This window comes from Helianthus annuus, chromosome 13 (assembly GCF_002127325.2).
Source record: "Helianthus annuus cultivar XRQ/B chromosome 13, HanXRQr2.0-SUNRISE, whole genome shotgun sequence".
Lineage (NCBI taxonomy): Eukaryota > Viridiplantae > Streptophyta > Magnoliopsida > Asterales > Asteraceae > Helianthus > Helianthus annuus.
In genome coordinates, this window is record NC_035445.2 from 136460287 (window position 1) to 136484252 (window position 23966).

A 23966-nucleotide genomic window follows, 5' to 3' on the forward strand; every position below is an offset into this window, starting at 1 on the left:
TTATGTTTTACATTGTTTTAAATTGTCTATTACACATTGCGTTTTATGAATCGTGTATTGTCTTACTACATGTTTCCACCCACCGCGTGCCGCCGTGTGCCGCCACAACGCGCGGCGGGAAAAATCCTAGTTAACTATGAAGATGGATGAGTAGGCTCGTCTGTCTAAGCAGTTTGACGCCTTTATGTCACTATGTGTCAAGATTGCCGGCCCTCCTCTTCCAACTAGAAAATAATGGTATTGTATGAACATTTTTTATATTATTACACATTTACATAGAACTGTTACAACTTTTTTTTGAATATTTATTGATTTACAAGAATTTGTAAATGTTTTAAACTATTATGTCAGAAAATAAGAGTTAAGCTTTTTTTAAGGCTGGATAGTGTGGTATAAATCCTCTAGGGGTTTTATCACGTCACCTCAGTATAATGTCAACGTCACGTCACAAATGGGGCTTTAAAGTCTCATAATCATTACCTAATTATTATTTTTATTTTTTATTTTTTATTTTTTTAGTTTATATACCACTAAATGATATACAAGAGTCATATAATATTTCACAAAACCCTTTAAAAATTACACCAAAACAAAACCCCCTTAAAAAAAGACAACCTTTTAGAAATCACTTAAGTGTCTTCTCCCTCGTACCTTTCACACCTCACCACCTACCTTCTCTCAAAAACAGCCATGGAACCTGCAACTCAAAAAAATGGTTATTTTGACCAACCTTCCCTCGATCTCCTCAATGTTGCTCGTTAACGTGGTGGCGGAAGAACCATGGCGTCCTCCCTTTAGTGGCGGCGGTATAGAGGTTGGCGCCCTGGGGCGCTAAAAATGGTGAGGTGGTCGGGTGGTGCCATGCCACACCCTCCGGCCTAAAAGCTAATTCATTATGTTGTTATAAAACATAGGTGTTGTTTGTTTTTTCAGAGGTAAAACGTCTGCTGTCTGCGGACCACATTTGCAGACATCTGCAGCTGAAGAGGTGGACCAAACCTCCGCAGTCTGCAAGAAGAAGAGTGTTTGTTTTTTAACTTAACAAAGCAAAGATCTGCTGAAAATTCCGAACAATTCTCACAGTTTAACATGATCAATTTCCGAACAATTCTCACACTATCATCACGCGTGTACAAGGAGAGATAGGGAAACAAACAAGAGGGGATGGCACTGAACTACTCATATTAGTCTACATTGTTTTATGTTTACTTCTGTAAAATAAAATCATCACTACATGATCTTGCCCGTTCGATTGTAAACTTTCAATCAAACATATTGTATTCAAAACTTTCTTGTTCTTGTTATATTTCATGCGTGAATTGTGTCTTATTCTTTGTTGATTACATTTTGTTATCATCTGCAAGTTTCTATCTTGATACACGCTTCGGCACTTCCTACACACGGTAGTCGTGGTAGACGGTGGTGGGTGGTGGACGGTGGTGGACGGTGGTGATCGGTGGTGGTGGGTGGTAGTGTTTAACCCGCTGCAGACCTTAGAAGATCTTAGAAGTGGCTGGACCAAGTCTGCACCAAGAAGACCTCGCACAGACCTTTTTTAATGAAACGTTTTCGGAAAAACAAACAGTCTGCTCGTGACAATGTTTGCTCGTGGTTTGCGCCGCGCACACAGAAGAGGCTGCGCAGACCTTTTATGAAAAACAAACAACACCATAGTGCTTTTATGTGTTTTCTTATACTGTTTTTAATTTCAGTTTCACCTCTCATAATAAATGATTTCAATTAATGACAAGTAGGGATGAGCTCGGTACCGAAAATCCCCAAAAGTGGGTACCGGTACCGAATATACTCGGTATGGTACGGTTCGGTATCGGTACCGGTACGGTACCGGTATTTGAGGGTAAAAACAGGTAAATACAGGTACCGTGCCGGACCGGTGCCTAAAATCTCAAAAGTCGATGCCGAAAGTGTACCCGGTTCGGTAAATTTGGTACTAATACCGAACCATTTGTTCATCCCTAATGACAAGTGACACTTCCTGCTTCAATTTATTAATAATATTATTCACTTAAAGAACTTGGTGGTGACGGTGGTGGCGGTGGTGTAGTGGTGACGGTGGTGGTGGACTGGTGGGTTTGCGATGGTGCTTGGTGGTGGTGATGAAGGCAGAGAGAGAGAGAGAGATCGAGGGAGGAGAGTGTGACGGGGGTGGGTGGTTGCGACGGGGGTGGGTGGTTGTAGATGGTTGTGGCGGTGGCGATGCAGAGAGAGAACAGAGGTTTGTGTGTGTTGAGAAGTGAGAAGATCTTTTTATAGAATAAAAAACAAACCCTCTTCTCCTTGCAGACTGCAGACCTTTGGTCCAACTCTTCTCCTGCAGATGCCTGGAGATGTGGTCGCAGAATCTTTTCCCGCAAGAAAAAACAAACAGCACCTAACTTAGAGAAGAGACATCCATGTGGTTTAGGTGCGAAGTCAAATCGTCACCTTTTTTCTGCAACTCAAACTCCATTGTTGATTGTTCACCTCTTTCTCTCTTTCAATTACACGGAGAACAATGTCAGTTTCAATTTCAGAGTTTAACACGATCTTCACCACATGCAATCCAAAACTCTTAACACAATGATGACAATCGTATCCCACTCAATTTTCCCCTTCTCATCCGTAGTGCCAACAAAACCACCATACTTGACCAGAATTTTCCCCGATTAACGACCATAAGGCTCCAATTATACTAGGAACCAGATCAAACACAAGTCTAAAGAACAAGTTGGCTCGAACCTCAGTGATCTCGTTTTGGTGTTTAAACTTAAAGAACTTCCATTATTGAGCCATCAGCCAAGATTCAAGTTCCCCACATCGTCATTTGTATCTGTATCCCAAAGCGTGGACATCCACAAAATTCCTAAATCGATTATGAGCCCTAATTCTCACTCACCCCCAAATCTAGAGTTAATGCCATTTTAGTCCATGTGGTTTGGGTTATTTTGACAGTTTGGTCCAAAGGTTTGAAACGTTTCCATTTTAGTCTAAATAGTTTCAGACATTGTCATTTTAGTCCACTTGGTTAACTTCATTCATTTTTTCTGTTAATTAGAATGGCAATTTAGTCATTTTTTATGTAATTCTGCTAACTAGAAGGGCAATTCAGCAAATGACCGAATTGCCCTTCTCGTTAACATAAAATGGGATAAAATTAACCCAGTGAACTAAAATGGCAACGTTTCAAACTATTTGGACGATAATGGCAACGTTTCAAACATTTGTACTAAACTGATAAAATGGCCCAAACCAGAGAGACTAAAATGACATTTAACTCCCAAATCTATTAATAACCAACGAATTCCCCAATTTCTACAATTTTGTTAATTCTACTCATTGATTTCATTTTTTAGTAGGACGTTACCGGTTTATCAATGGAAACACTTATGTGAGCCCCCTATTTCAACACTTACGGTTTATAACAATGATTCTTGCTAATGTTTTGATTTTATCGATCAGTTTTTGTTAGATGGTTATCTGGTTTTGTCAATCAAATTTGATTATATAATTTGATAATGGTGGTGGGTGATGGTGGTGGTGGTGGTGGTGTGGTGGAGGTGGTGGTAGGGACGTAGATTAATGACTAGAATCAGTTTAGTGTGAAATGTTTACTCTGTTAGCTCCAAGGACTCAAGTTGTAGCGTTTTTCAAGCCATATGGACTCAAGTTTCCAAAATTTTCCTTAAGGGACTCAACTTGACTCCGTCCCTAAACCGCAGGGATGCAAATTGCACTTTACTCGTTAATATTATATAATTGTTGAATAATTACCACAAGAGCAAAAATCTCTAGCGTAACACACAATGGGACGAAAACCTGGTTAAGCTCGGGAGTCGAACTGACAACCTCACACAAGGCGTAATTCAAATCTTTCATCGTCTATACTCACCTCATATGATACAAATAGGAACTAAACACTTGAGTATACGTTAGAAAACCCAATCATCACTAAGCCACAAGTGGTGGATATATTGACTAGCATTTAACTTTTTTTTTGGGATATTTGACATACCACACGATTAATAAAAAGAAATTGCTACGTGTGAATCAACCCATGACCCTATTTAGCCAATCGAATAGCCTTATAAAAAGGGCGAATTGACTCCAAGATCGCCGTATCTTGTAGACTTTTTCACAGCCTTTTGACAATTTGATGATCACCAACTCCAATTAACATTAGTGGATGATGAATTCAATATCAGGTCACAAATTCTCAGATTCATCTCGTATATTAGGGCCCATTTCCGAATTCATTCGATTCAGATTTGCCCATTTCTGAATTGATCTCAAAATCTCTGATTTCCGATTTCAAACCCTTTAATTATCGATTTTGAACAAACCCTTTTGACCCATTTTGTTTTTATTAATGGTAGTTAACAGTGGCGCTTGTTTAAGATCTTTGCTCTGTTTTTTACTCTGTTCTTGCCCATCATTGTATATTTCTTCTCTGTTTCATTAATGTTGGTTTGTTTTATTGTTGTTTTAGATTGGATTCTTTGAGGGTTTGCAATAAGTGTTCGCTTGCTGTTCTCTGTTGGATTCGTTTGATATTCTGCGGAGGTATGATTTCGTTTGTTAAAATGCAGTATTCGTGTGATTTCGTTTGTTGTGATTTGCGGCGGTGTTTCACATTCATCACACTCATCACGCGGGTTTTCACAGGGGCGCATTCCCCCCTAATACTTATTAGGGGAGTGGATTTCTGATACGAACTAAAAACACGACACGAACCTAACACGAAGTTCGTGGGTTTAGGTTTAGTCTAAACGGGCTAGGGTCAATTTCAGGTTGAACCTGCGAACCCGTTTAGGTTAATGGGTCGGGTTCGGGTCAACCCGGTCGGGTTGGCATGTTGACCCGTTTAAAATGTATTAAATTTTTTTACAAGATGTTTTATGTCATAAATTAAATGGGGTGTTTATTTTTTTTTTCCAAAATTATAACTTTAAAAAAGAATTTAACATAAGGTTTTATAATTTAAATATAATTGTATTATATACATTTGTATTTATTAAATAAGTTTTAATTTTAATATATTAATTTCAAATATAAAAAATTCAGGTTGAAAGGGTCGTGTTCGGGTCAACCCATGAAATTTTGAGTCGTGTTCAGGTTCATATGTATCATAAGATTTTCGGGTTGGGTTTAACCCGCAAACACGGCCCGTTTAGCACTCCTACCCCTTATTGGGTGACCGTGAGAACCGGTTATCGGAAATTCACAGAACCCCACCAGTACGTCCTATCCAATGGGGGTCATATAAAACGCAGCTTGTGTTGTGTTGGGTAGGTAGCCTTCAAGGGGAAGTTGGATTCGAACCTAAGGCCTCTGCTAGAGTTAGGGGTGTAAATGAGCCTAGCCCGAGCTTGTTTACACTCGAGCTCGGCTCTTTTAACTTACAATAGCTCAAGCTCAACTAGTTTCGAGTTCTAACTTAAAGCTCGAGCTCGGCTTCTTTATTATAATTTTATATATAACAATTATCATTATGTATATATATATGTTTATTACATTAAATAAAAATTCATATAAAGGATGGGCTCGTTTAGGCTCGGGCTTGGGCTCGTTTAGGCTTGCGAGCCTACCCGAGCTCTATAAGTGAAGCTCGGGCTTGGGCTCGCTTATTAAACAAGCTTAATTTTATAGTCGAGCTCGTTTAAGTTCGACTCAGTTCAACCTTTTAGTGAGTAGCTAACGAGCAGCTTGGCTCATTTATACTATTTACACTTTTAGCTAGAGTGACTCGAAATGCTTAGTGCCACCCATAATGGTTTACTTTGGTCAACTATGAAGGTTGAATTTGTGTTGGTTGACATAAAAGTAATAAAATTGCAGATGGCAGAAGTAGCAAAGGACTTAACTGCAGGAACAATAGGAGGGGCCGCACAGTTGATCGTCGGACACCCTTTCGACACTATCAAAGTCAAACTCCAAAGTCAACCGACCCCACCACCAGGTCAACTCCCTAGATATTCTGGCGCAATAGATGCGGTTAAACAAACGCTAGCAGCTGAAGGTCCACGGGGTCTATACAAAGGCATGGGGGCCCCACTTGCCACTGTGGCAGCCTTGAACGCTGTTCTGTTCACAGTTAGGGGTCAAATGGAAGCGCTTTTGCGGTCTGAACCTGGTGCACCCCTCACAGTGAACCAGCAGGTGGTTGCTGGAGCCGGTGCTGGATTTGCTGTCGCCATTTTGGCCACCCCAACTGAGTTAATCAAGTGCAGGTCAGTGGTTTTTCACACAACTAGTTACCTTAGTTGAAAGATTTTGACTTTTTAAAATGTCAAATATACAAATTTGCAGCTTCGAAATTGATTGATCAGCTCTTTAGTTTTCTTGAAAAGTTTAGGGATTACTTTGTCAAATATTTGAGTAAAGTACAAGGATGGTCCTTGTGGTTTACCAAAATTTTGGATTTGATCCCTAGCTTTCCAAAAGTACATGGTCACATGGATGGTCCTTGTGGTTTGCACTTTGTAACGCATTTAGTCCCCAACTTTTTTCCAAATGTATATGGATGGTCCTTGTGATTTGCACTTTCCTTTAGTCCCTAACTTGGACCTGGTAAAACTGTAGTATATGAATACCATCTAATTCGTCAAGGACCATCCATGTACTTTTAGAAAGATTGAGACTAAATCCAAAATTTTGATAAACTACGGGGACCATCTGTGTACTTTTATAGCATTATTACAGATGCAAGATGCAACTAATAGATCACATTATGGTGGTTAGTGTTGTTCAAATATATAATTTGAAACATTTAAGTTTGACCTCTAAAAATCAAAGGTGAGAGTGTTTAATTAATTATCTAATTAGGGTCTTGATTTAAAAAAAAAAACAAGAAGCGCACAAAAGCGAGGAGGTCTAAACCGGATGGTAAAGCGCAAAAGCGGCGGGTTTTTCGTACCCGAGCGATTATATATATTTTTTATATATCCCATAGGGTTTTAGCATCCCTTATCCAAACTATAGTTATAAATAATGTTTATATATGATTTTACGTACGTATACAAGCGAAAAAAACCTATTGTACTACAGTTTGATGCATAAAAACACCCACAATACAAAAGGTGCGAGCCTCGCTCTCAAATTTTCCCAAAAAATGCGCTTGTAAAAAGTGTGCCTCGGCCTACAAAAGGCGCCAGCGGTTGCGCCTCGCGCCTCAGGTGCACTTTTTAAAACCAAGATTAGGACAAACAGACGCAATCGGTTATAAGGTTATTTAATTATTTAGAGGCGAGATAATTGGTTTCGTACTACTTGCAACAAACTTATAATCAAAATGTATAAGAAAATTACCTAATTACATTGTTTTTTAACCTAACTAGAAAAAATTTCCCATGCAATTGTGGCGGAAATTTGGTCGGTATTGTTCGATTTGTTACGTGTCGATACAGTATTGCAACTTAGTATAGCAATTAAAAGATAAAACCCAAAAAATAAAGTTGTGAAATGTCATATCAACACATGTTTTACATCGTTCGAAAACCATAAAAACAAATACCGGTATCACTTCCAATAATACCTGGAGATATATAAAAATAAGCACATCGTAACGCTATACTCCAAAATTTACAAAAAGATGATGTAATAAAAGTAAATTATGACAATAAAAATAAAACAATAAAAAGTAGACAAAATAATAATGAAACAATACATGACTTATCTCCTTTTTCACTTAGAATTAGTGAAAATGTCCTATGAATATTATATATTTCAATAACTTAAATAACAAGAATTTGACATTCAACTTACTAAATGATTTTTACAACTTCTAACAACAAAAGGACATTGGTTAGACTTAATTTGGTTATCTGTTTTCTAAACACATATCCAAACACCCCCTTATACGTTTCGAAATGTAGATTGCAGGCCCAAAGTGCACTAGCCGATGGAGCAGTAACCGCCGCAGTGAAGTACAGCGGTCCATTAGACGTCGCTAAGCAAGTCTTGCGGTCAGAAGGAGGTGCGAGAGGTCTGTTCAAGGGACTAATTCCCACAATGGCCCGTGAAGTCCCGGGAAATGCAGCCATGTTCGGTGTCTACGAAGCCCTGAAACAGCATTTTGCTGGTGGGACCGACACATCAGGTCTAGACCGTGGTTCATTGATCATAGCTGGAGGTTTAGCTGGAGGTGCGTTTTGGGCTTCAGTTTACCCTACGGATGTTATCAAGAGTGTGATCCAGATTGATGATTATAAGAACCCGAAATATTCGGGTTCGATCGATGCTTTTAAAAAGATTGTTAAGACTGAGGGATTTGGCGGTTTATACAAAGGTTTTGGACCCGCAATGGGAAGAAGTGTCCCGGCTAATGCTGCTTGCTTTTTAGCGTATGAAGCTGTGAGGTCGAGTCTAGGTTGATCTTAAAGGGTGATTTTTCTACGCGTTTTCTTTGCGTTTTAGAAACAAAGATTGTTATGATAGTTTGATTTCGAGTTGCTTCGTTTGCTTCGAGCTCGGCCTAGAACATTTTATTTAACAAAATGATTTTGAAATAATAGGTGATTTATGTTACTTGAATTTTGGCTTTGTTTTATGTTTTGTTTGGCTTTTTTTCTATTTTAAAGGCTCAAAAGCAAAGCTTGATGCCTAAGGCGCATCAAGGTTCAATTAATCCTGTGTGAGCATAACTAGTAAAGAACTCTAGACACTTCGAGTCACATGCATACACATATGATTGGTTTTAAAAAGCGAGAAGCGCACAAAAGCGACAAGGTCTAAAACCGAGACGCAAAGCGCAAAAGCGGTGTGCTTTTCATACCTGAGACTAAAGATGATTATATAATTCTTTTATAGATCCTATAGGTTTTTAGTATGGGTGAGCAGAAAACCGATTTAACCAAACCAGACAAAAAAACACAAATAACCGAATCCAAATGTATGATTCGGTTGCGGTTTTGCATTTTATAAAAACCAAAAAAATCCGAACCGAATAACCTAAAAAATCATATTTTTAATGCTTTTTATATATCGATTTAAGAATTATTATTTTTGTTCTTAAATGTTAAGAACATTATTATTTAGTATATATGATTAGATTTATTCAACCCGTACAATCACGGGTTTTTATTATTTGGTATATAAAATTACATTTATTCAGTACAATACATGGGATTCTTAGAGATATAATTTTAATATATAAAATTACATTTGTTCAACCCATGTAATAAACTAGATTTTTAAAGAATAATTTTTTTAATTTAGTATATAAATTACATTTATTCAACCCGTGTAATACACGGGGTTATAACCTAGTAATAAAATATAACATAAACATTAAATTATTTTTTAAGGAACGATCGCTAAAACCGAAAACAATCGAAACCGAACGGTTTTTAAAAACCGAACATTTCGGTTTCGGTTTTACCTAAAAATTGTGTGCACCTTAATTTTTAGCATCCCTTGTCCAAAATATAGCTATAAATAAGATTTATACATGATTTTACCTAAGGCTAAAGGGTGTGGTCATGACCCCCCACATAATCGCCATATCACTCACCTCTAATCCACCATTCAAAACCACTATCCCCTTTGTTATTTTCATATATTTTTGTCTCAAAATCATCAAAATGGGAGGGTTATGGTAATCGTGGTTCAATCCACGCCAACCACCATCAATCAAGAAGGGGGGCGGTGTAGCCTTTCATTCATGTTCCTACGTGGCGAATCATGTTCCAACCATGACCCCCACACCCTTCAGCCTAAATGTACAAACCAAAAAAAAACCTATTGTACAACAATTTGATGCATAAAAACACCCAAAATACAAGAGGAACGCTCCTCAGCCTTGATATTTCCAAAAAAAATGTGCTTTTCCTGCGCTTCTTGTTTTGCGTGCGCCTCGGCCAACACAAAGCGCCGGCACTTGCGCCTCAAGTGCGCTTTTTAAAACCAATCACATATGACAACTGATTTCAACTTCCATTCAGACCAAGTCAATTCATGATCATGACAAATCATAAACCATGAACACATACTGTGGAGTTCAATATAACCCAATATATATATACGAATAGTTAGGCATCACATAAAAAGAACAAATTCCAATAACCATAAACGTATCTTGCAACAAGTCTACAAACTGAAATAAATTTAATGTTGACTCAACCTGCATTTTCTGGTCAACCACCTAATGTAAAATTTTTCAAGAAATAAACGGATCATCAGTATTACCAACTATATAGTCTAAACAACCATTCAAAGTGTATAAACAGAAAAACAAAACAGCTTCCAACAGACTATTTTACCGCCAATTTACCTTATGTTAAGGTACTGCTGCAGCGATGAATCCATACAAAGTTAGCGTCTTTCTGCCGTTATCCGTCTAATCCCTCCATCTCGGACTTGAAATCGAGAAAAACCCTGGTGACGGAAACCCCATCCCGGGCGAAGGTGGCGGTTGCGGTCCGGAACCGAACATTCCCGGTTGCGTCATCGGTGAAAACGAAAAATTTGGCGTCAACGGTGGCGGATGCTGGTATCCGGGAGAAAGTAACGGGTACGGTGATCGAGGCGATAATAAGTTTAGGTAACCGGTAGGTGACGGCAGAAGAAACTGAGACGTTGGTGATGGTAATGGCGGTAACAGCGGCGGTGGTGGGCCGTTCATTCTTGGTGAATGTAATGGCGGAGGTGGGCCGTTCATTCTTGGTGATGGTAATGGCGGAGGTGGGCCATTCATTCTTGGTGACGGAAGCGGTGGAAGAGGTGGACCCGGGCCGCCGTTCATCCGATGTGACGGAAGAGGTGGTGGACCGTTCATACGAGGAGACGGAAGTGACGGCGCGAGCGGGTAAGGTATCAATCCCGACGACTGTTGCTGATGTTGCGGTTGCTGATGCGGTTGACTTTGCATTTGGGATTGACCTTGATGATTTTGATTATACTGAGGATTAGCTTGCGGCTGAGGCGGTCCTTGTGTTGAATCGATTATCGAATGCTGAAGGTACCGCATATACGCAGAGATAGGAGACTCCGCAGTGTTCGACCACCCCGTATGATCACCAGAACCCGGTGGTGCCGCCATAGCCGGCGGTGGTGGCCGTTGCTGACTGTTATAAGGCGGCCTAGCAAGATTACTACCACCATTATAAGCACCATGAACTGCACCATTTATCGGGCGTTGAGGGGGCATCTGTTCCTGCGGTGGCATATGATGAACGGCCATTCGCGGTCTACTTACGTTCAACGGTGTTAACGGTGACGGACGGTTCCTCTGCAACCGCATACTAGGCGGTCTAGGCGAGTTATGTGGCGGTCTAGGAACCGGTTCCTGAGACTGTCGTGAAGGTGAACCCGTAAGCTGTTGAACAATACTCTGAAAATCATTCTTGTTAATATTGTACACTTGAGGCTGCGGTTGTTGTCTAGCCGGATTAGCGAAATTCGGTTGGTGTAAAGGACTCTTTCTTATATTCTTCCCAATCTTGTTCACACCCAGATAATCATTCCCCCGATTCCTCGAGTAATCTGAATTATCCATTTAACCTAAAAATCGAACCTTTTTTCTCCGAATTAGCAAACCCTAAACCCTAACAATCTCGAACAGTCGAATGATCAGAATTATCCATTGTTAGCCTAAAAATCAAACCTTTTCTCCAAATCACCAAACCCTAAATAATCAGAATCACCCATTTTTAACCTAAAAATCAAATCTTTTTTCCCCAAATCACCAAACCCTAAACCCTAACAATCTTGAACAATCAGAATCATCCACTTTTGACCTAAAAATCAAATCTTTTCCCCAAATTACCAAACCCTAAACCCTAACAATCTCAATCAAACCCTAAAACAGTTAATAATCAAGAAAACGAACACACCTGTGGATGAAATCGAGTTCAAACTCCGTACGATCTCTGATTGTGAGGTAAATTAGGGTTCTAAAAGCACTTATTATGGTGGGTGCAAAAGGGAATTTGGGGGGATTGACTTTTGAGTTATGAAATTGGAGAAAAGTTGCGTAAGATTTGAATGTTTCTTGGAATCTTTTTGAGTGAAAACGATTAAGGGTTTGAAATGATGGAATTTTTGGAGTGAAAACAAAAACCCTAAATATGAGGGAGCGTGTGGATTGGGGATTTGGAGTCAACGATTGATGAGAGCGAATTGAATTAGAAACAAAAAAAAATTGTAAAGAATAAAAGATGGATTAGGTTACAGGGGAGATCTTCATTGGCCAACTTGGCCCTCTTGTGTGTGTGATGTAATGCATACGTGTTAATATTTGTGTTTTTATTGTATGGATGTTGTGACACTTTGATGATGGGTGGAAAGGTAGTGGACCCCATTAATCAAAACCGTCCAAGATCGCTATCAGCCTAAGAACGTGGGGTGTGGGTTGGGGTAGCGGTTACCAAGCAACGCTGGCTAGATTACATCGGGCTAGCGTTGACAATGGTTTTACCCCGCTGGCGTGAGGATTAAAGGTGTGATTATGTTAAGATGTATATGGGCGTTAACCCACTACATGTAGTCTGATCATTGGGTATATCGATGCTTTATGGATGGTTAGATGAACGAGAGATGGTTGAACCAAGGGAGAGAGGTAACAATGTCAAAGAGAAAGCAGATCGGGGAATCTATGCCACTAATCGATTCGTAGAGGAAGGGGATTTTGTGAGAGGGAGAGGAGAGAGGTAGGTTCATGAGCTCATTGGATCTTTATGAGAAAAAATCCATCGGTTTCTGAACTTCTATGCACTAGTGAACAAAAAATATGGTAAAAATCAATCAGAAGAAGTTGTGCTTTTGTCCTTATTTAATGGTTAACGGGTAATTAAATACTAGCTAAAACACCTTTTTGAAAAAAAAACCAAATTAACAAAACGGTCATTGACTTTTGATTTTTCTAAAAATATATATCAGTTATGTGGTAACACGTGACGGTGCAGGTATTGTACATACACCCCCCCCCCTATTTTTTAATAGTTCAGTGACTTTATAAAATAGGACAAAAGACTAGGTTGAGTGGAGTCGTAACATGTAACACTTTTATGGGTTTGCAAAGTTGGTTCGGTTCAGTTATGGAGGTTTAACCATGAAACACCCTAACACGCTTTAACTGAAAAGACGCAGCGGAAAATACTTACCATAAAATTTCTTTCATTATGAATGTCTTATCATACTTGAAGTTCATTCTTAAGGTGACACATTTACAATGGATACAACAATCGAACTCATTTACAAAATAAAAACATAAACTATGTTTACTAAATTAGCTATCCAAGCATTCCCGTACAATCTAACTTGTGACTCGGCCTTCGATCTCCACGCCTCGGTAATCCTTCGGGACTCGTACGACCTACACTTACCATACAATTTCAAACGTTAGTACTCATTATGAATATAACAATAGGGTAGGGATATGGTAAAAAGTGTCTAAAATGTAAGAAGGGTAAGAAGTGTTTTAAACCATTGGATATTTGATCTAATGGTTGAGATCAATAGGGTATAAAAATGTAAATTGTGTTTTAATTAGAGGGACCTTATGTAAAATTGAAGGCCAATAGTGTCTTTTTCAATGTTTGAAATATGGTAACCATATCATACACGACCAAAAAACTCCTACATTCACTCCTTTTTCCTTAAATATCGGAATTAATGATTCACCTTAATTGTAGGAGGTCTTTGGTTGCATATTCGTCATACATTATCATAAAGAAAACTGTAATCAGGTTCATGGCATGGTGTTTTAAAACAACTGGATAAATTGACTATGATTCAAGTCATGGTGTTTTATCTGGAGACATTGTATAAAAATCGTAAACCCCATGACTATGATTCAAGTCATGGTGTTTTATCTGGAGACATTGTTCATGGCGTGGTGTTTTAAACATCTATGCTTCAAAGTCATGGTGTTTATCTGGAGACATTGTTCATGGCATGGTGTTTTAAACATCTATGATTCAAGTCATGGTGTTTTATCAATACACAACATTCCCAGAACATCTATGATTCAAGTCATGGTGTTTTATCAATACAAAATATTCCCAGATTTTAAAACACCATGACTATGATTCAAGTCATGGTGTTTTATCTGGAATCCAAAAAACATTGTAAATCATCAAACAAACAGACGATTCAAGTCATGGTGTTTTATCTGGAATTCAAGTCAGATAAAACACCATGACTTGAATCATAGTCAATGTCTCCGGATGTTTAAAACACCACGCCATGAACAATGTCTCCTGATAAAACACCATGACTTGAATCATAGTCAATGTCTCCAGATGTTTAAAACACCACGCCATGAACAATATATCCAGATGTTTAAAACACCACGCCATGAACAATATATGATTAAAAGATGTTGCGATTAAAAGATGATGAAGAAGATAAAACAATCAGATGTATAATGTTTCCTAAAATTTCTCCTAATTCAAAATTTGATTCATCCCTATAAAAACTCATCGCAAGTTTTTTTTTTTTGGCAGTTATCTTTGAAAACAATTAAATGATAAGAAAGTTAAATTACTAATATACCCTTTTGAATTAATTAGGATAAAGGACACTTGTCACTCCCAAATTATTTCTCACACTTCTTACAAAAGTCCCACTTTGTACAGGATCCTCTACCTATAACAATATTCATACACTTTCACTTTCCATTTCGTAATCCTTCGCATTTAGGCATTTCCGTCTGAGTATCCACTCCCTTGTGAGACTTCAACATGCTACCTGTATTATTCTACATTCTCAAGATACACTGTCATTAACGTCAATACTCAATCGTATTGAAGACATACGAGCATACGAACTTACCTACTGGCATACAGATGTACATACACACTTGCATGCATACATAAAACGAATCATAACTACTCATGTGTATACCCTCACTCACACGTACATATGCTTACATAAATACATAAATACATTCATCCATACCTATTAACTCGTACATACCACTTACCTAATTCCCCATGAATTACTGTCGTATCATAAATGCAAAACTTGGTATTCATACCCACTCTTATACCTGCTTATTTATTTGTTAATCGTATTGGAACAAGGTTAAATCTTTACATGCATATCCAATACTTAGTTCATTACCCCGCATACTCGCTCCCACACCCCTACTTTACTCTCCCATCATAAACGCAATTAAAGTGTCATTTGGGTATGTTTCGGGTCTTAAGAAAGAGTTCCATACTCACCCGTAACTTGCATAACCGTTTGGTAGGGTTGAGGAACATTATAAATGCTTAACGAGGCTTGGAATGGGTTCATGGGATACGAAATCGAAGGAAAAACAAGGAACTTCATAAACTACACATTTGCATCAGCCCTCCACCGTAAGCTACGGTGGCTACCGTAGCTTACGGTGGCCCCCAAAACCCTACGACAGCTTTAAACTGCCTTACGGCAGAAATAAGGTTCCAGCTCCCACCGTAGCTTACGGTGGCACCCTAAGTTACGGTGGTGCCCAGATCAGCACCCCATTTTCACACTAAAATTCGCATAACTCGCTCGTTTTGCATCCGTTTCACTTGAAACTTGTTCCTAAACATCCGTAAAACAATTCCTTACGTATTAGCCTAAGAACCCTTGCCCGGGTCCTTAATCATTACATATTTTTATTACCAATTCCTCACTCATACTTATTTATTCGACCCGTTTGGTCCCACAAACTATCTTCGACTATCTAGATCATTACTTATCTTAATACCTTCATTTATTGTATACCATACATAATTTCCCTTCCTTCAAAAACAATAAAATTCTTATGTATACTACGAAGTGAGTCGGGAGTCACTTACCTTAAGCGTTAGTGTTCATGACTGCTTCCTCGCCTCCGCTTGACCCGTTAGTCTTCCATTCTTTGGTCCATGCTAGTGAAAACTCCTACCCATTCATGCCATCATATTCAAAACATTGTTATTACATATATTCATCAACACTAGCATTCAATTACAACCCAAACGGTTGCTTGACTTTCGTTAAATAACTATTAGCATGCATAAGACTCGCATTAGCAATTTTACTTATTCTAATCCATGCTAATTTCATTCACCATCATGTATAGCACATTAAATAATTTAACTTGTATCCCGTGATCTCTCTACCCTTGTAAGTGCATCCAAAGACCTAGTCGTGCTATTCATACATTGTTGACTTTCAGAAAGTCAACCATCTTACTTACATACTTTTATCATATGATCATATACTCATCTAAACCTAGTCGACCATACCAATGATACCATTTACATTTCATAATCATGGTGTAGGACACACACACATACATAAGTACATGATCAACAAATTACATATATGCACACGTATCGTCAACTCAACACATACTAACATAATCATGATTCTATAGTTGGTAACCATATTCAAAGCTAGAATTTGACATAATCTCGACATTGTTCTTTACTAGTAAGTCCACAAACTAACCATTTAGTGCATATCCATATCCAAAATCACCATTTAGTCACTAGTCCAACACATGATATGCACCTCATCATTCAAGCATAGAGTGCAACTCCTAATGCATAATTCAACCCAAATCATACCATCAACTATCCCATCTTACTAAATCCTTCTTCAATGTATCTTCTCATGTTTAATTGTCATCAATCATGTTATTATCAAACTCTACACATGTTCATCCATTATTTAACGTTTAATTTCACATGCTAGCTTATACTAGGCATTTCATCAAACGTGTGCGTACACCTTTTAATGCACAATGTACAACTAATTTATGCATATTCTCCTAATCTCATACATAGTTCATCCAATCCTCTTACTAATTAGTATTTATCATTCATACATAACATCAAGGATATCAACACCATATTTCTTTCAATTCATTTAACAAGAATTCATCATACCCACATAGTAAAATCAACATGCAACAAGAATTAGACATGGATGATGATTCAACTCATCATTCTCACCATAACTAATGGGTTTCACCTTTAAACGTCAAATTAACCTAAATAATGCATAACCCATGTTCTATATTATGATTCTAACATATCCTCATGCTTAAATTTCATTCCAATTCCCGATTTACAACATAACCCACTTCGTGGATAATCACCAAACTAGAATTTAAGACATACCTTATGATCCCCTCGTATAGGTGATCACAAATTCGTGTTCGGTTCTGGATTTGAGCTTCGTTTACCCTTCCAATTTGATGGATTAGATGAAGTTAGGGTTTTGGCTTCATGAGAGTTTCTGCTCTCTCTAGAACACACGATCGTGTGTGTGTGTTTGTGAGTGACATTTTTTTTATTAATTCAACTTTCAATTTAACCCATTTTAGCCCCTCAAGTTGTCATTAATTATAAATGGGCATAACTTTCATTCCTTTAATTGTTTTTGCCATTTTGTTAACTTGGTTAAATAACCTAGTCATTCATTTCTTGATGTACCATACGAGAACGTTTAACGATTATAAACATTCGGATTTTGGGGTGTTACAAACCACAACTATAACCGAGTTTCGATTATGGAAGATTAACCATAATCATAAATGACGGTTGGTTACGGGTCGTTTTGATTAAGTTTGGTCAATGTTTCGGTTGTTGTGTTCCAAGCTTGGTTATGTAGGTTCCAATCTCGGTTATGGTTAATCTCAGCTAACGAAGTTACATTAACCATAACCATAACCTAATGGTCGGTTAATCAAATTCACTTAACTATAACCGATCGGTTTTGTTGATTATGTTTAATATCACGATTCGTTTTTCAGTTATGGTTAGTTTTTTTGCTCACCTCTAAACACACTAGACAACTTCCACATAGGTCGTGGACAAAAGTGAAACTAGGTTCATAAGGAGTATCAAACCGCAAATATTACCAACACATTTTATGCACGATTCTTATGGGTAAGAGGAGAACTCTACACTTAGGTTTGCTTGAGCAGGAGTGCACAAGATCGATGTTACGTTCGTTTTTTGTTTTTTTTAACAAAAAATGTAATTTCTACTATATTACACAAATAATCCTACATTATTTCCCTTTCTCCATCTTTAAACCTGAAACTTCTTCGTTAAGAAGCATATGCATCTACTAAGTAGGATAGTCGCATGTTAGCCAGATGTTGCATTCTTTTCCTGTCTCTTTTTTTTCGGACGATAAATTTGGATTACTGACAGACCACTGGAGTATAATCGTGACACCATCGGAACCACCCGATCATATCCATCTCCACTAGGCATAATGCATCTAATTTAGGAGTAAGCTTAATAAATATGGGAAAAAAACCCATTGTGGAAATCAAATCCCAGGATCTATTGGTCTCAAAGTCTTAGCTCATCCCCAAAATGTCACAAGGTTATAGAGTAACGGGCTCTCTCTTTTTGCTATAATTAAATGCCATTTTAGTCCCTGTGGTTTAGGTCATTTTGTCAGTTTAGTCCAAAGGTTTAATTTTTCGCATGTGGGTCCAAAAAGGTTTCACCGTTTTCATTTTAGTCCGCCGGTTAACTTCATCCATTATTTATGTTAACGAGAAAGCAAATTCGGTCATTTTATATGGCCGAATTGCCCTTCTAGTTCACAGAATTACATATAAAATGACTGAATGCCCTTATCGTTAACATAAAAAATGGATGAAGTTAACCTAGTGGACTAAAGTGGCAACGATGAAACATTTTTGGACTCACATGCGAAAAATGAAATATTTGGACTAAACTGGCAAAGTTATCCGAACCGCAGGTACTAAAACAAAATTTAACTCTTTTTTTAACGGCAAGGTGTCACAATTTTTTAACGACGTGCCTCTCTTCGACCAGACGTGAGTGTCTTAACCGTGCCCCAGCTGGCATCAGAGAGTGACCGACGTCCAGGAAAAAACCCCACAGATACCTCACCCTCACTAGAGTTTGACGAGTCAAGAGCCACCACAGAGGGGAATAAACCGTCTCAAATGAAATCAAACTTGGGTATCATAGGTAAAACCCAAATGCACGAGTTTGACTAAAATCATTCCTTTTAACTATAGAAACTATTATTAATATTTTTTTCTTTTTTTAAACGGTTAATACTTTTTCCTTGCCGATTTGCTTCAATACCTACGAGTTGAAACGAAACTTAACCCACGCAGCCGCCACCACTCTTCAATCTCTGCCGCTCTTCACTCCAAGGTACTATTCTTCATCATCACCCATACATATCCCCTGTTTTTCATACTAATTTGAACACCCATTATCCCAAAACCAGTACTTATAATTCTCATCAAACAAACAACAGAAGAAGAAGATGGTGAGACCATATGCAGTTAAAGGCCACAAGAGGAAGAAAAACAAAAAAGAAATATATGATAAAGAAGAAGATGAACAAGAAAATGTTGAACAAGAATCAGAAGAAGAAGAGGGTGTGCAGAAGAAATTGAAGAGTGGAGTTACAGAATCAGATGAAGAAAAAGCAGAAGAAGCTGCACAAGAACTTGTGGGGATTCCTGTTAGTTTGAATGAGAAACAGGGGAATGATAAGAATACTCCTTCTGTTGTTTTTGTTCTTGAAAAGGCTTCTTTGGAAGTTGCTAAAGTGGGAAAGGTTAGATTTTTGTGTTTTTTATTTTATTTGAAGTTTGGTGCTTTATGCTTGATCATGATGTGATTGATGTGGTTTGATAAAATTGAAAAAAAATGGTAAATGAAGTTGCTAGATTAGTTTTTTTAATGAATCTATATATGTAGAACTAGGGCTGCAAACGAACCGAATGAAACCTTGTTTTGTGTTCGTTTGTTAACAAATATATGTGTTCACGGACTGTTCGTGAACACTTACCGAACGAGATTTTATGTTCGTGTTTGTATGTTAAGAAAATGGATGTGTTCGTGTTCGTTTGTTAATTTTAAGCAACGAACGAAAACAACGTTCATAAACACAAATGAACACAAACTAATTTTCATGAACACAAATGGAAACACACGAACACAAACGAGCGTTTATGAAAACAAAATATATTATACACTGAGACTGTGGGGTATGGTGGGGCGGGGGTTTGGGGCATGGGTTGACACGTGTAATTTCAAAACTCAATTCTCAAACCCACTTTGGATGGGGGGTATGGCGGGGCTTGGGTTGGGGCTTGGCTTGGCAGTTTATTAAAAAAAGACACATGGCCACCAAGCGAATAGGAGCCCGCCACATAGGACCACTAGCCCGCCCCAAGCCCGGCTTAAAACTCCCGCCCCAAGGGGCCACACCCCAACCCAAGCCCCATACCCCATAGTCTGACACTTGTTAAATATTTTATTTGTCGGAATTTTGAAGTATTTAAATAAAATATAAAAACTAAAAACATCAGTGAACTATCAAACATAAACGGACATGTTACCGAACGTTCACGAATATAAATGAACGAACACGACCTCTATTCATGTTCGTTCATTTAACTAAACGAACGAAATTTCTTGTTCGTGTTCGTTTGTTCTTTATAAACGAACGAACTTCCCGTCGAACCGTTCGCTGAGCGTTTGGTTCGTTTGAAGCCCTATGTAGAACCCATTTCTCTTTTTGCTGAACTTGGACAATGGATCCTATTATGATGGTAGCTTCTTGTAGTTCAACATTTTTTGTGGTTATTTTATAAAGCCATTTATTGATGCATTTTATATTTTTGTTTGTTCAGAGTTATCAATTATTGAATTCAGAGGATCACGCCAATTTTCTGAAGAAAAATAACCGAAACCCTGCAGAGTACCGGCCCGACATTTCTCATCAGGCAATATTAAACATCTTAGATAGCCCACTGAATAAAGCTGGTAAACTAAAAGCTTTGTATGTGAGAACCGAAAAAGGTGTACTTATCGAAATCAAACCTCATGTTCGTATTCCAAGGACGTTTAAACGTTTTGCTGGAATCATGTGTAAGTTCAATGGGTGTAACTTTAAAGAATTTAACCTAAGTAAACGTTTATGACCTGTTTGACTTTATTAACTTTGACTGTTTGACTTTCTTGATACCAACAGTGCAGCTACTTCAAAAACTGAGTATTTCGGCTGTTGGAAAACGGGAAAAGCTTTTGCGTGTGATTAAGAATCCTGTAACTCAGTATCTCCCGGTCAATTCTCGCAAAATAGGTTTGTAATTTTGTTTCAAATCTCAATCCTTTTGGTTGATTTAATATTACTCTCACCGTTCCGTTATAATCTGTAATGTTGATTTTAAATGGTTTACATAAAACACTCGATTTTATCAAATATCTATGAATTATAGCAGTCTCTGCATAGCTTTTCACAAGAACTTTTTTATTTTACATTTTTACTTATTATTACAATGCGAAAAAAAATATATCTAATGTCGTTTTGCGGAGCAGGGTTTTCGCATAGTTCAGAAAAGTTGGTTGATATGCATGATTATGTGGCCACGGTGGACAACGATGCAACTCTTGTTTTTGTGGTATGTAATTATTGTCACAAGCAGTATAGGATTAATTTATTTTAGAGTTAAATGCCATTTTAGTCCCTGTGGTTTGGGTCATTTTGCCAGTTTAGTCCAAAGGTTTCATTTTTCGCCTGTGGGTCCAAAAAGGTTTCATCGTTGCCATTTTAGTCCACTGGGTTAACTTCATCCATTAGTTTTGTTAACGAGAAAGGTAATTCGGTGATTTTATATGTAATTTTGTTAACTAGAAGAAGAATTCGGCCATATAAATGACCGAATTGACCTTCTCGTTAACAAAAATAATGGATGAAGTTAACCCAGTGGACTAAAATGGCAACGGTGAAACCTTTTTCGACCCACAGGAGAAAAATGGAATCTGTGGACTAAACTGGCAAAATGGCCCAAACCATAGGGACTAAAATGGCATTTAACTCTTTATTTTAAATTCAATATTTGGCGTTCCAAACAAATCATCGTTAGAATGCCAAAAGAAACTTTTTTTTTTTTTTTTTTTTGTAATAACATACAAGTGTAGACAAATTGTATATATGTGGAGAAAAAAAAAATCATACTTGCCATTTACCGTCTATTAACTTGCTCATTTATGCAAAGTCTAGTGTTCTTTTGGCATTTTAAAAAGAATAATGTTGAATTGCAAAAAAAAAAAAAAAAGAAAAACGAGTTTGGTCAACGGCTCCAAACGTCAATTGGTTGTTGGAAAATATTATCTTAACATATCTAATGCTCAGGTTGGTGCAATGGCCCATGGCAAAATCGAATGCGACTACATAGAGGATTTTATATCAAGTACGTTCGTTTTATACATGCATAACGTTACAAACTGCTTAAGATGTAGGGTGTCAATCTTGTCGGGTTCGCAGATTGAATTGCTGAACCCGAAAATAACTCATATATTTATATGTTAAAGACATCAATTCTAACCCGAACACACTTAAAATCATGTAACCAGAACACGACCCTTTTATCTAAACGAGTCAAACAGATTGTCGTGTTGTAAACAGATTGGTGGGCTGTTAACAGTTTGACGAGTTGTAAAGGGATTGTAATCAAGTTAATAATTGGGTTAAACTTGTTAACACAACCTCCGAAACCTTATTAGTTTCGGGTTGGGTGAGGAATTGCCGCCCGTTATTATGTTTATTTTCTAAATCTTGGTACGTTTTTTGCAGTTTCTGGGTATCCGTTGAGTGCGGCATACTGCATTACAAGGATAACCAATGCCTTGGAGCGCAAACACGGGATTGTATGAACACGGTCCTACTTTTACTTGTAATTTTGATACATGATTAAAAGATGACATTTTTAAGATAATTTTCATGTTTTTATTTGTGATCCAGTTTTGACATTCAACTGTTTTTTCGTTTCGGCTATTAACTTTCAGAAACCTAAAACACTGTAGGTTTGGCTACTTATGATTTTCTAAGTGTAAAATCTTCAAGATTCCAGCTTTGTTATGAATTTCTAGTGGTTCAGTCATACAAGTAATTTCTGTTTCCAAGCTGTTAGCTTTTCTAAATATTCAAAATTCTACTTAATTTAAGAATCGTATAAACCTTTATTGTAAACAGTATGTGAACCTAACTCATTGGTTTAACCGAAAAAAAAAACCGCGCAGTTCAACCCTTGCCAGCCACTGGCATGCGAATCTGTAACTGATCCGAAAAATAATTTGAAACCGATTGATGGGGAAACTGGATTTTTTTGAAACTGGATACAATACGGTGGGATCCGGCAGATCTAATCTGAATTTCAAAAAATTTCAACTCGCATTATTTTTTTCCGGATCTTCTTACATTGGATCCAATCCGGATTTTAAAAATCCGGTTTCTTATTTTATATATGAATTTTATCGAGTTTTTCTGTTATATGTATTATTTGTTTGGTATATTTTTTATCAGGTTATGTGATATTACCTGTAAAAATCTACAAGGATGAACTTTGAAGAGTTTATTTTACTTGTTTGTTAATAAATTTATGTTATCTAAAACCCATAAACAATTTTATAAATAAACAATACATGATTTTTGTTAGTTTAATCTAGGGCTGTTCAAATTGCTCGGCGCTCGACGCTCGTTCGATGCTCGCTCGGAAAATGCTCGAAATTTGCTCGTTCGATTCAGCTCGATTAAAAAAATGCTCGGTTCAGATCGGTTCGGTTTGTAAACGAACCGAGCACGAGCAAAGGTCCGCTCAGTTCGGTTCGGATCGGTTGGCTCGATTTATTTTTTAATATATATATATATAGAGTTCTGAAATGAACTCAACCCAATATATATATACATATATATTTGTGTTTGTGTGTGTATCATTTTTAATGAAATGACCACAGACCAACATTAACAACGGTTGGTCCAAGATCCAAATAGAGCTCATTTTTAAGTAATTAGAATCGAAATTCAATACCAATTGTCCACTATCCAATACTTAAATGTCCATTTGAGTAATTGGGTCAAAATTTCAAATACTAAAATGTGAAGCGTCGTCGATCAATACTCAAGTCTCAACCCCGCTATTTGATTCAGAAGTGCAAGAACATATCAAAGCCCCCATTGGCCATCGTTATTCGATTTCTCTATCGCCACTCGCC

General features: G+C 37.6%; 3 protein-coding genes across 5 annotated transcripts; 2 read left to right on the forward strand and 1 right to left on the reverse strand.

The window, feature by feature from the left end:
• The first annotated feature begins 4040 nt into the window (after positions 1-4040).
• Positions 4041-8529, forward strand: LOC110899427 (mitochondrial carnitine/acylcarnitine carrier-like protein). 2 transcript variants are annotated; one of them, XM_022146314.2, is made up of 4 exons: positions 4041-4202; positions 4487-4560; positions 5836-6227; positions 7872-8529. In XM_022146314.2, exons 3-4 carry the CDS (start codon positions 5836-5838, stop codon positions 8368-8370), a joined length of 891 nt encoding a protein of 296 aa, XP_022002006.1. In that variant the 5' UTR covers positions 4041-4202; positions 4487-4560; the 3' UTR covers positions 8371-8529. The 2 variants fall into 2 exon arrangements, with proteins under 2 accessions (XP_022002006.1, XP_022002007.1); XM_022146315.2 differs by having other exon boundaries at positions 4182-4369.
• Positions 8530-10025: 1496 nt separating this feature from the next.
• On the reverse strand, positions 10026-12201 carry LOC110899426 (protein HAIKU1). Its single transcript, XM_022146313.2, has one exon. The coding sequence runs from the start codon at positions 11489-11491 to the stop codon at positions 10334-10336; it is 1158 nt and encodes a 385-aa protein (XP_022002005.1). The 5' UTR covers positions 11492-12201; the 3' UTR covers positions 10026-10333.
• Positions 12202-18989: 6788 nt separating this feature from the next.
• LOC110899425 (ribosomal RNA small subunit methyltransferase nep-1) lies at positions 18990-22837 on the forward strand. 2 transcript variants are annotated; one of them, XM_022146311.2, is made up of 7 exons: positions 18990-19109; positions 19216-19521; positions 20603-20840; positions 20944-21054; positions 21291-21373; positions 22108-22165; positions 22549-22837. In XM_022146311.2, the coding sequence occupies exons 2-7, from the start codon at positions 19225-19227 to the stop codon at positions 22626-22628; spliced, it is 867 nt and encodes a 288-aa protein (XP_022002003.1). In that variant the 5' UTR covers positions 18990-19109; positions 19216-19224; the 3' UTR covers positions 22629-22837. The 2 variants fall into 2 exon arrangements, with proteins under 2 accessions (XP_022002003.1, XP_022002004.1); XM_022146312.2 differs by having other exon boundaries at positions 19001-19109; positions 19186-19521.
• Positions 22838-23966: the final 1129 nt, after the last annotated feature.

Coding starts and splice junctions, on each gene's coding strand:
- LOC110899427 (XM_022146314.2), top strand. CDS start 5,836: ATGGCAGAAGTAGCAAAGGACTTAACTGCAGGAACAATAGGAGGGGCC. Junction 6,228..7,871: donor ACTGAGTTAATCAAGTGCAG/GTCAGTGGTTTT, acceptor TTCGAAATGTAG/ATTGCAGGCCCAAAGTGCAC.
- LOC110899425 (XM_022146311.2), top strand. CDS start 19,225: ATGGTGAGACCATATGCAGTTAAAGGCCACAAGAGGAAGAAAAACAAA. Junction 19,522..20,602: donor AAGTTGCTAAAGTGGGAAAG/GTTAGATTTTTG, acceptor TTGTTTGTTCAG/AGTTATCAATTATTGAATTC. Junction 22,166..22,548: donor CATAGAGGATTTTATATCAA/GTACGTTCGTTT, acceptor CGTTTTTTGCAG/TTTCTGGGTATCCGTTGAGT.
- LOC110899426 (XM_022146313.2), bottom strand. CDS start 11,491: ATGGATAATTCAGATTACTCGAGGAATCGGGGGAATGATTATCTGGGT.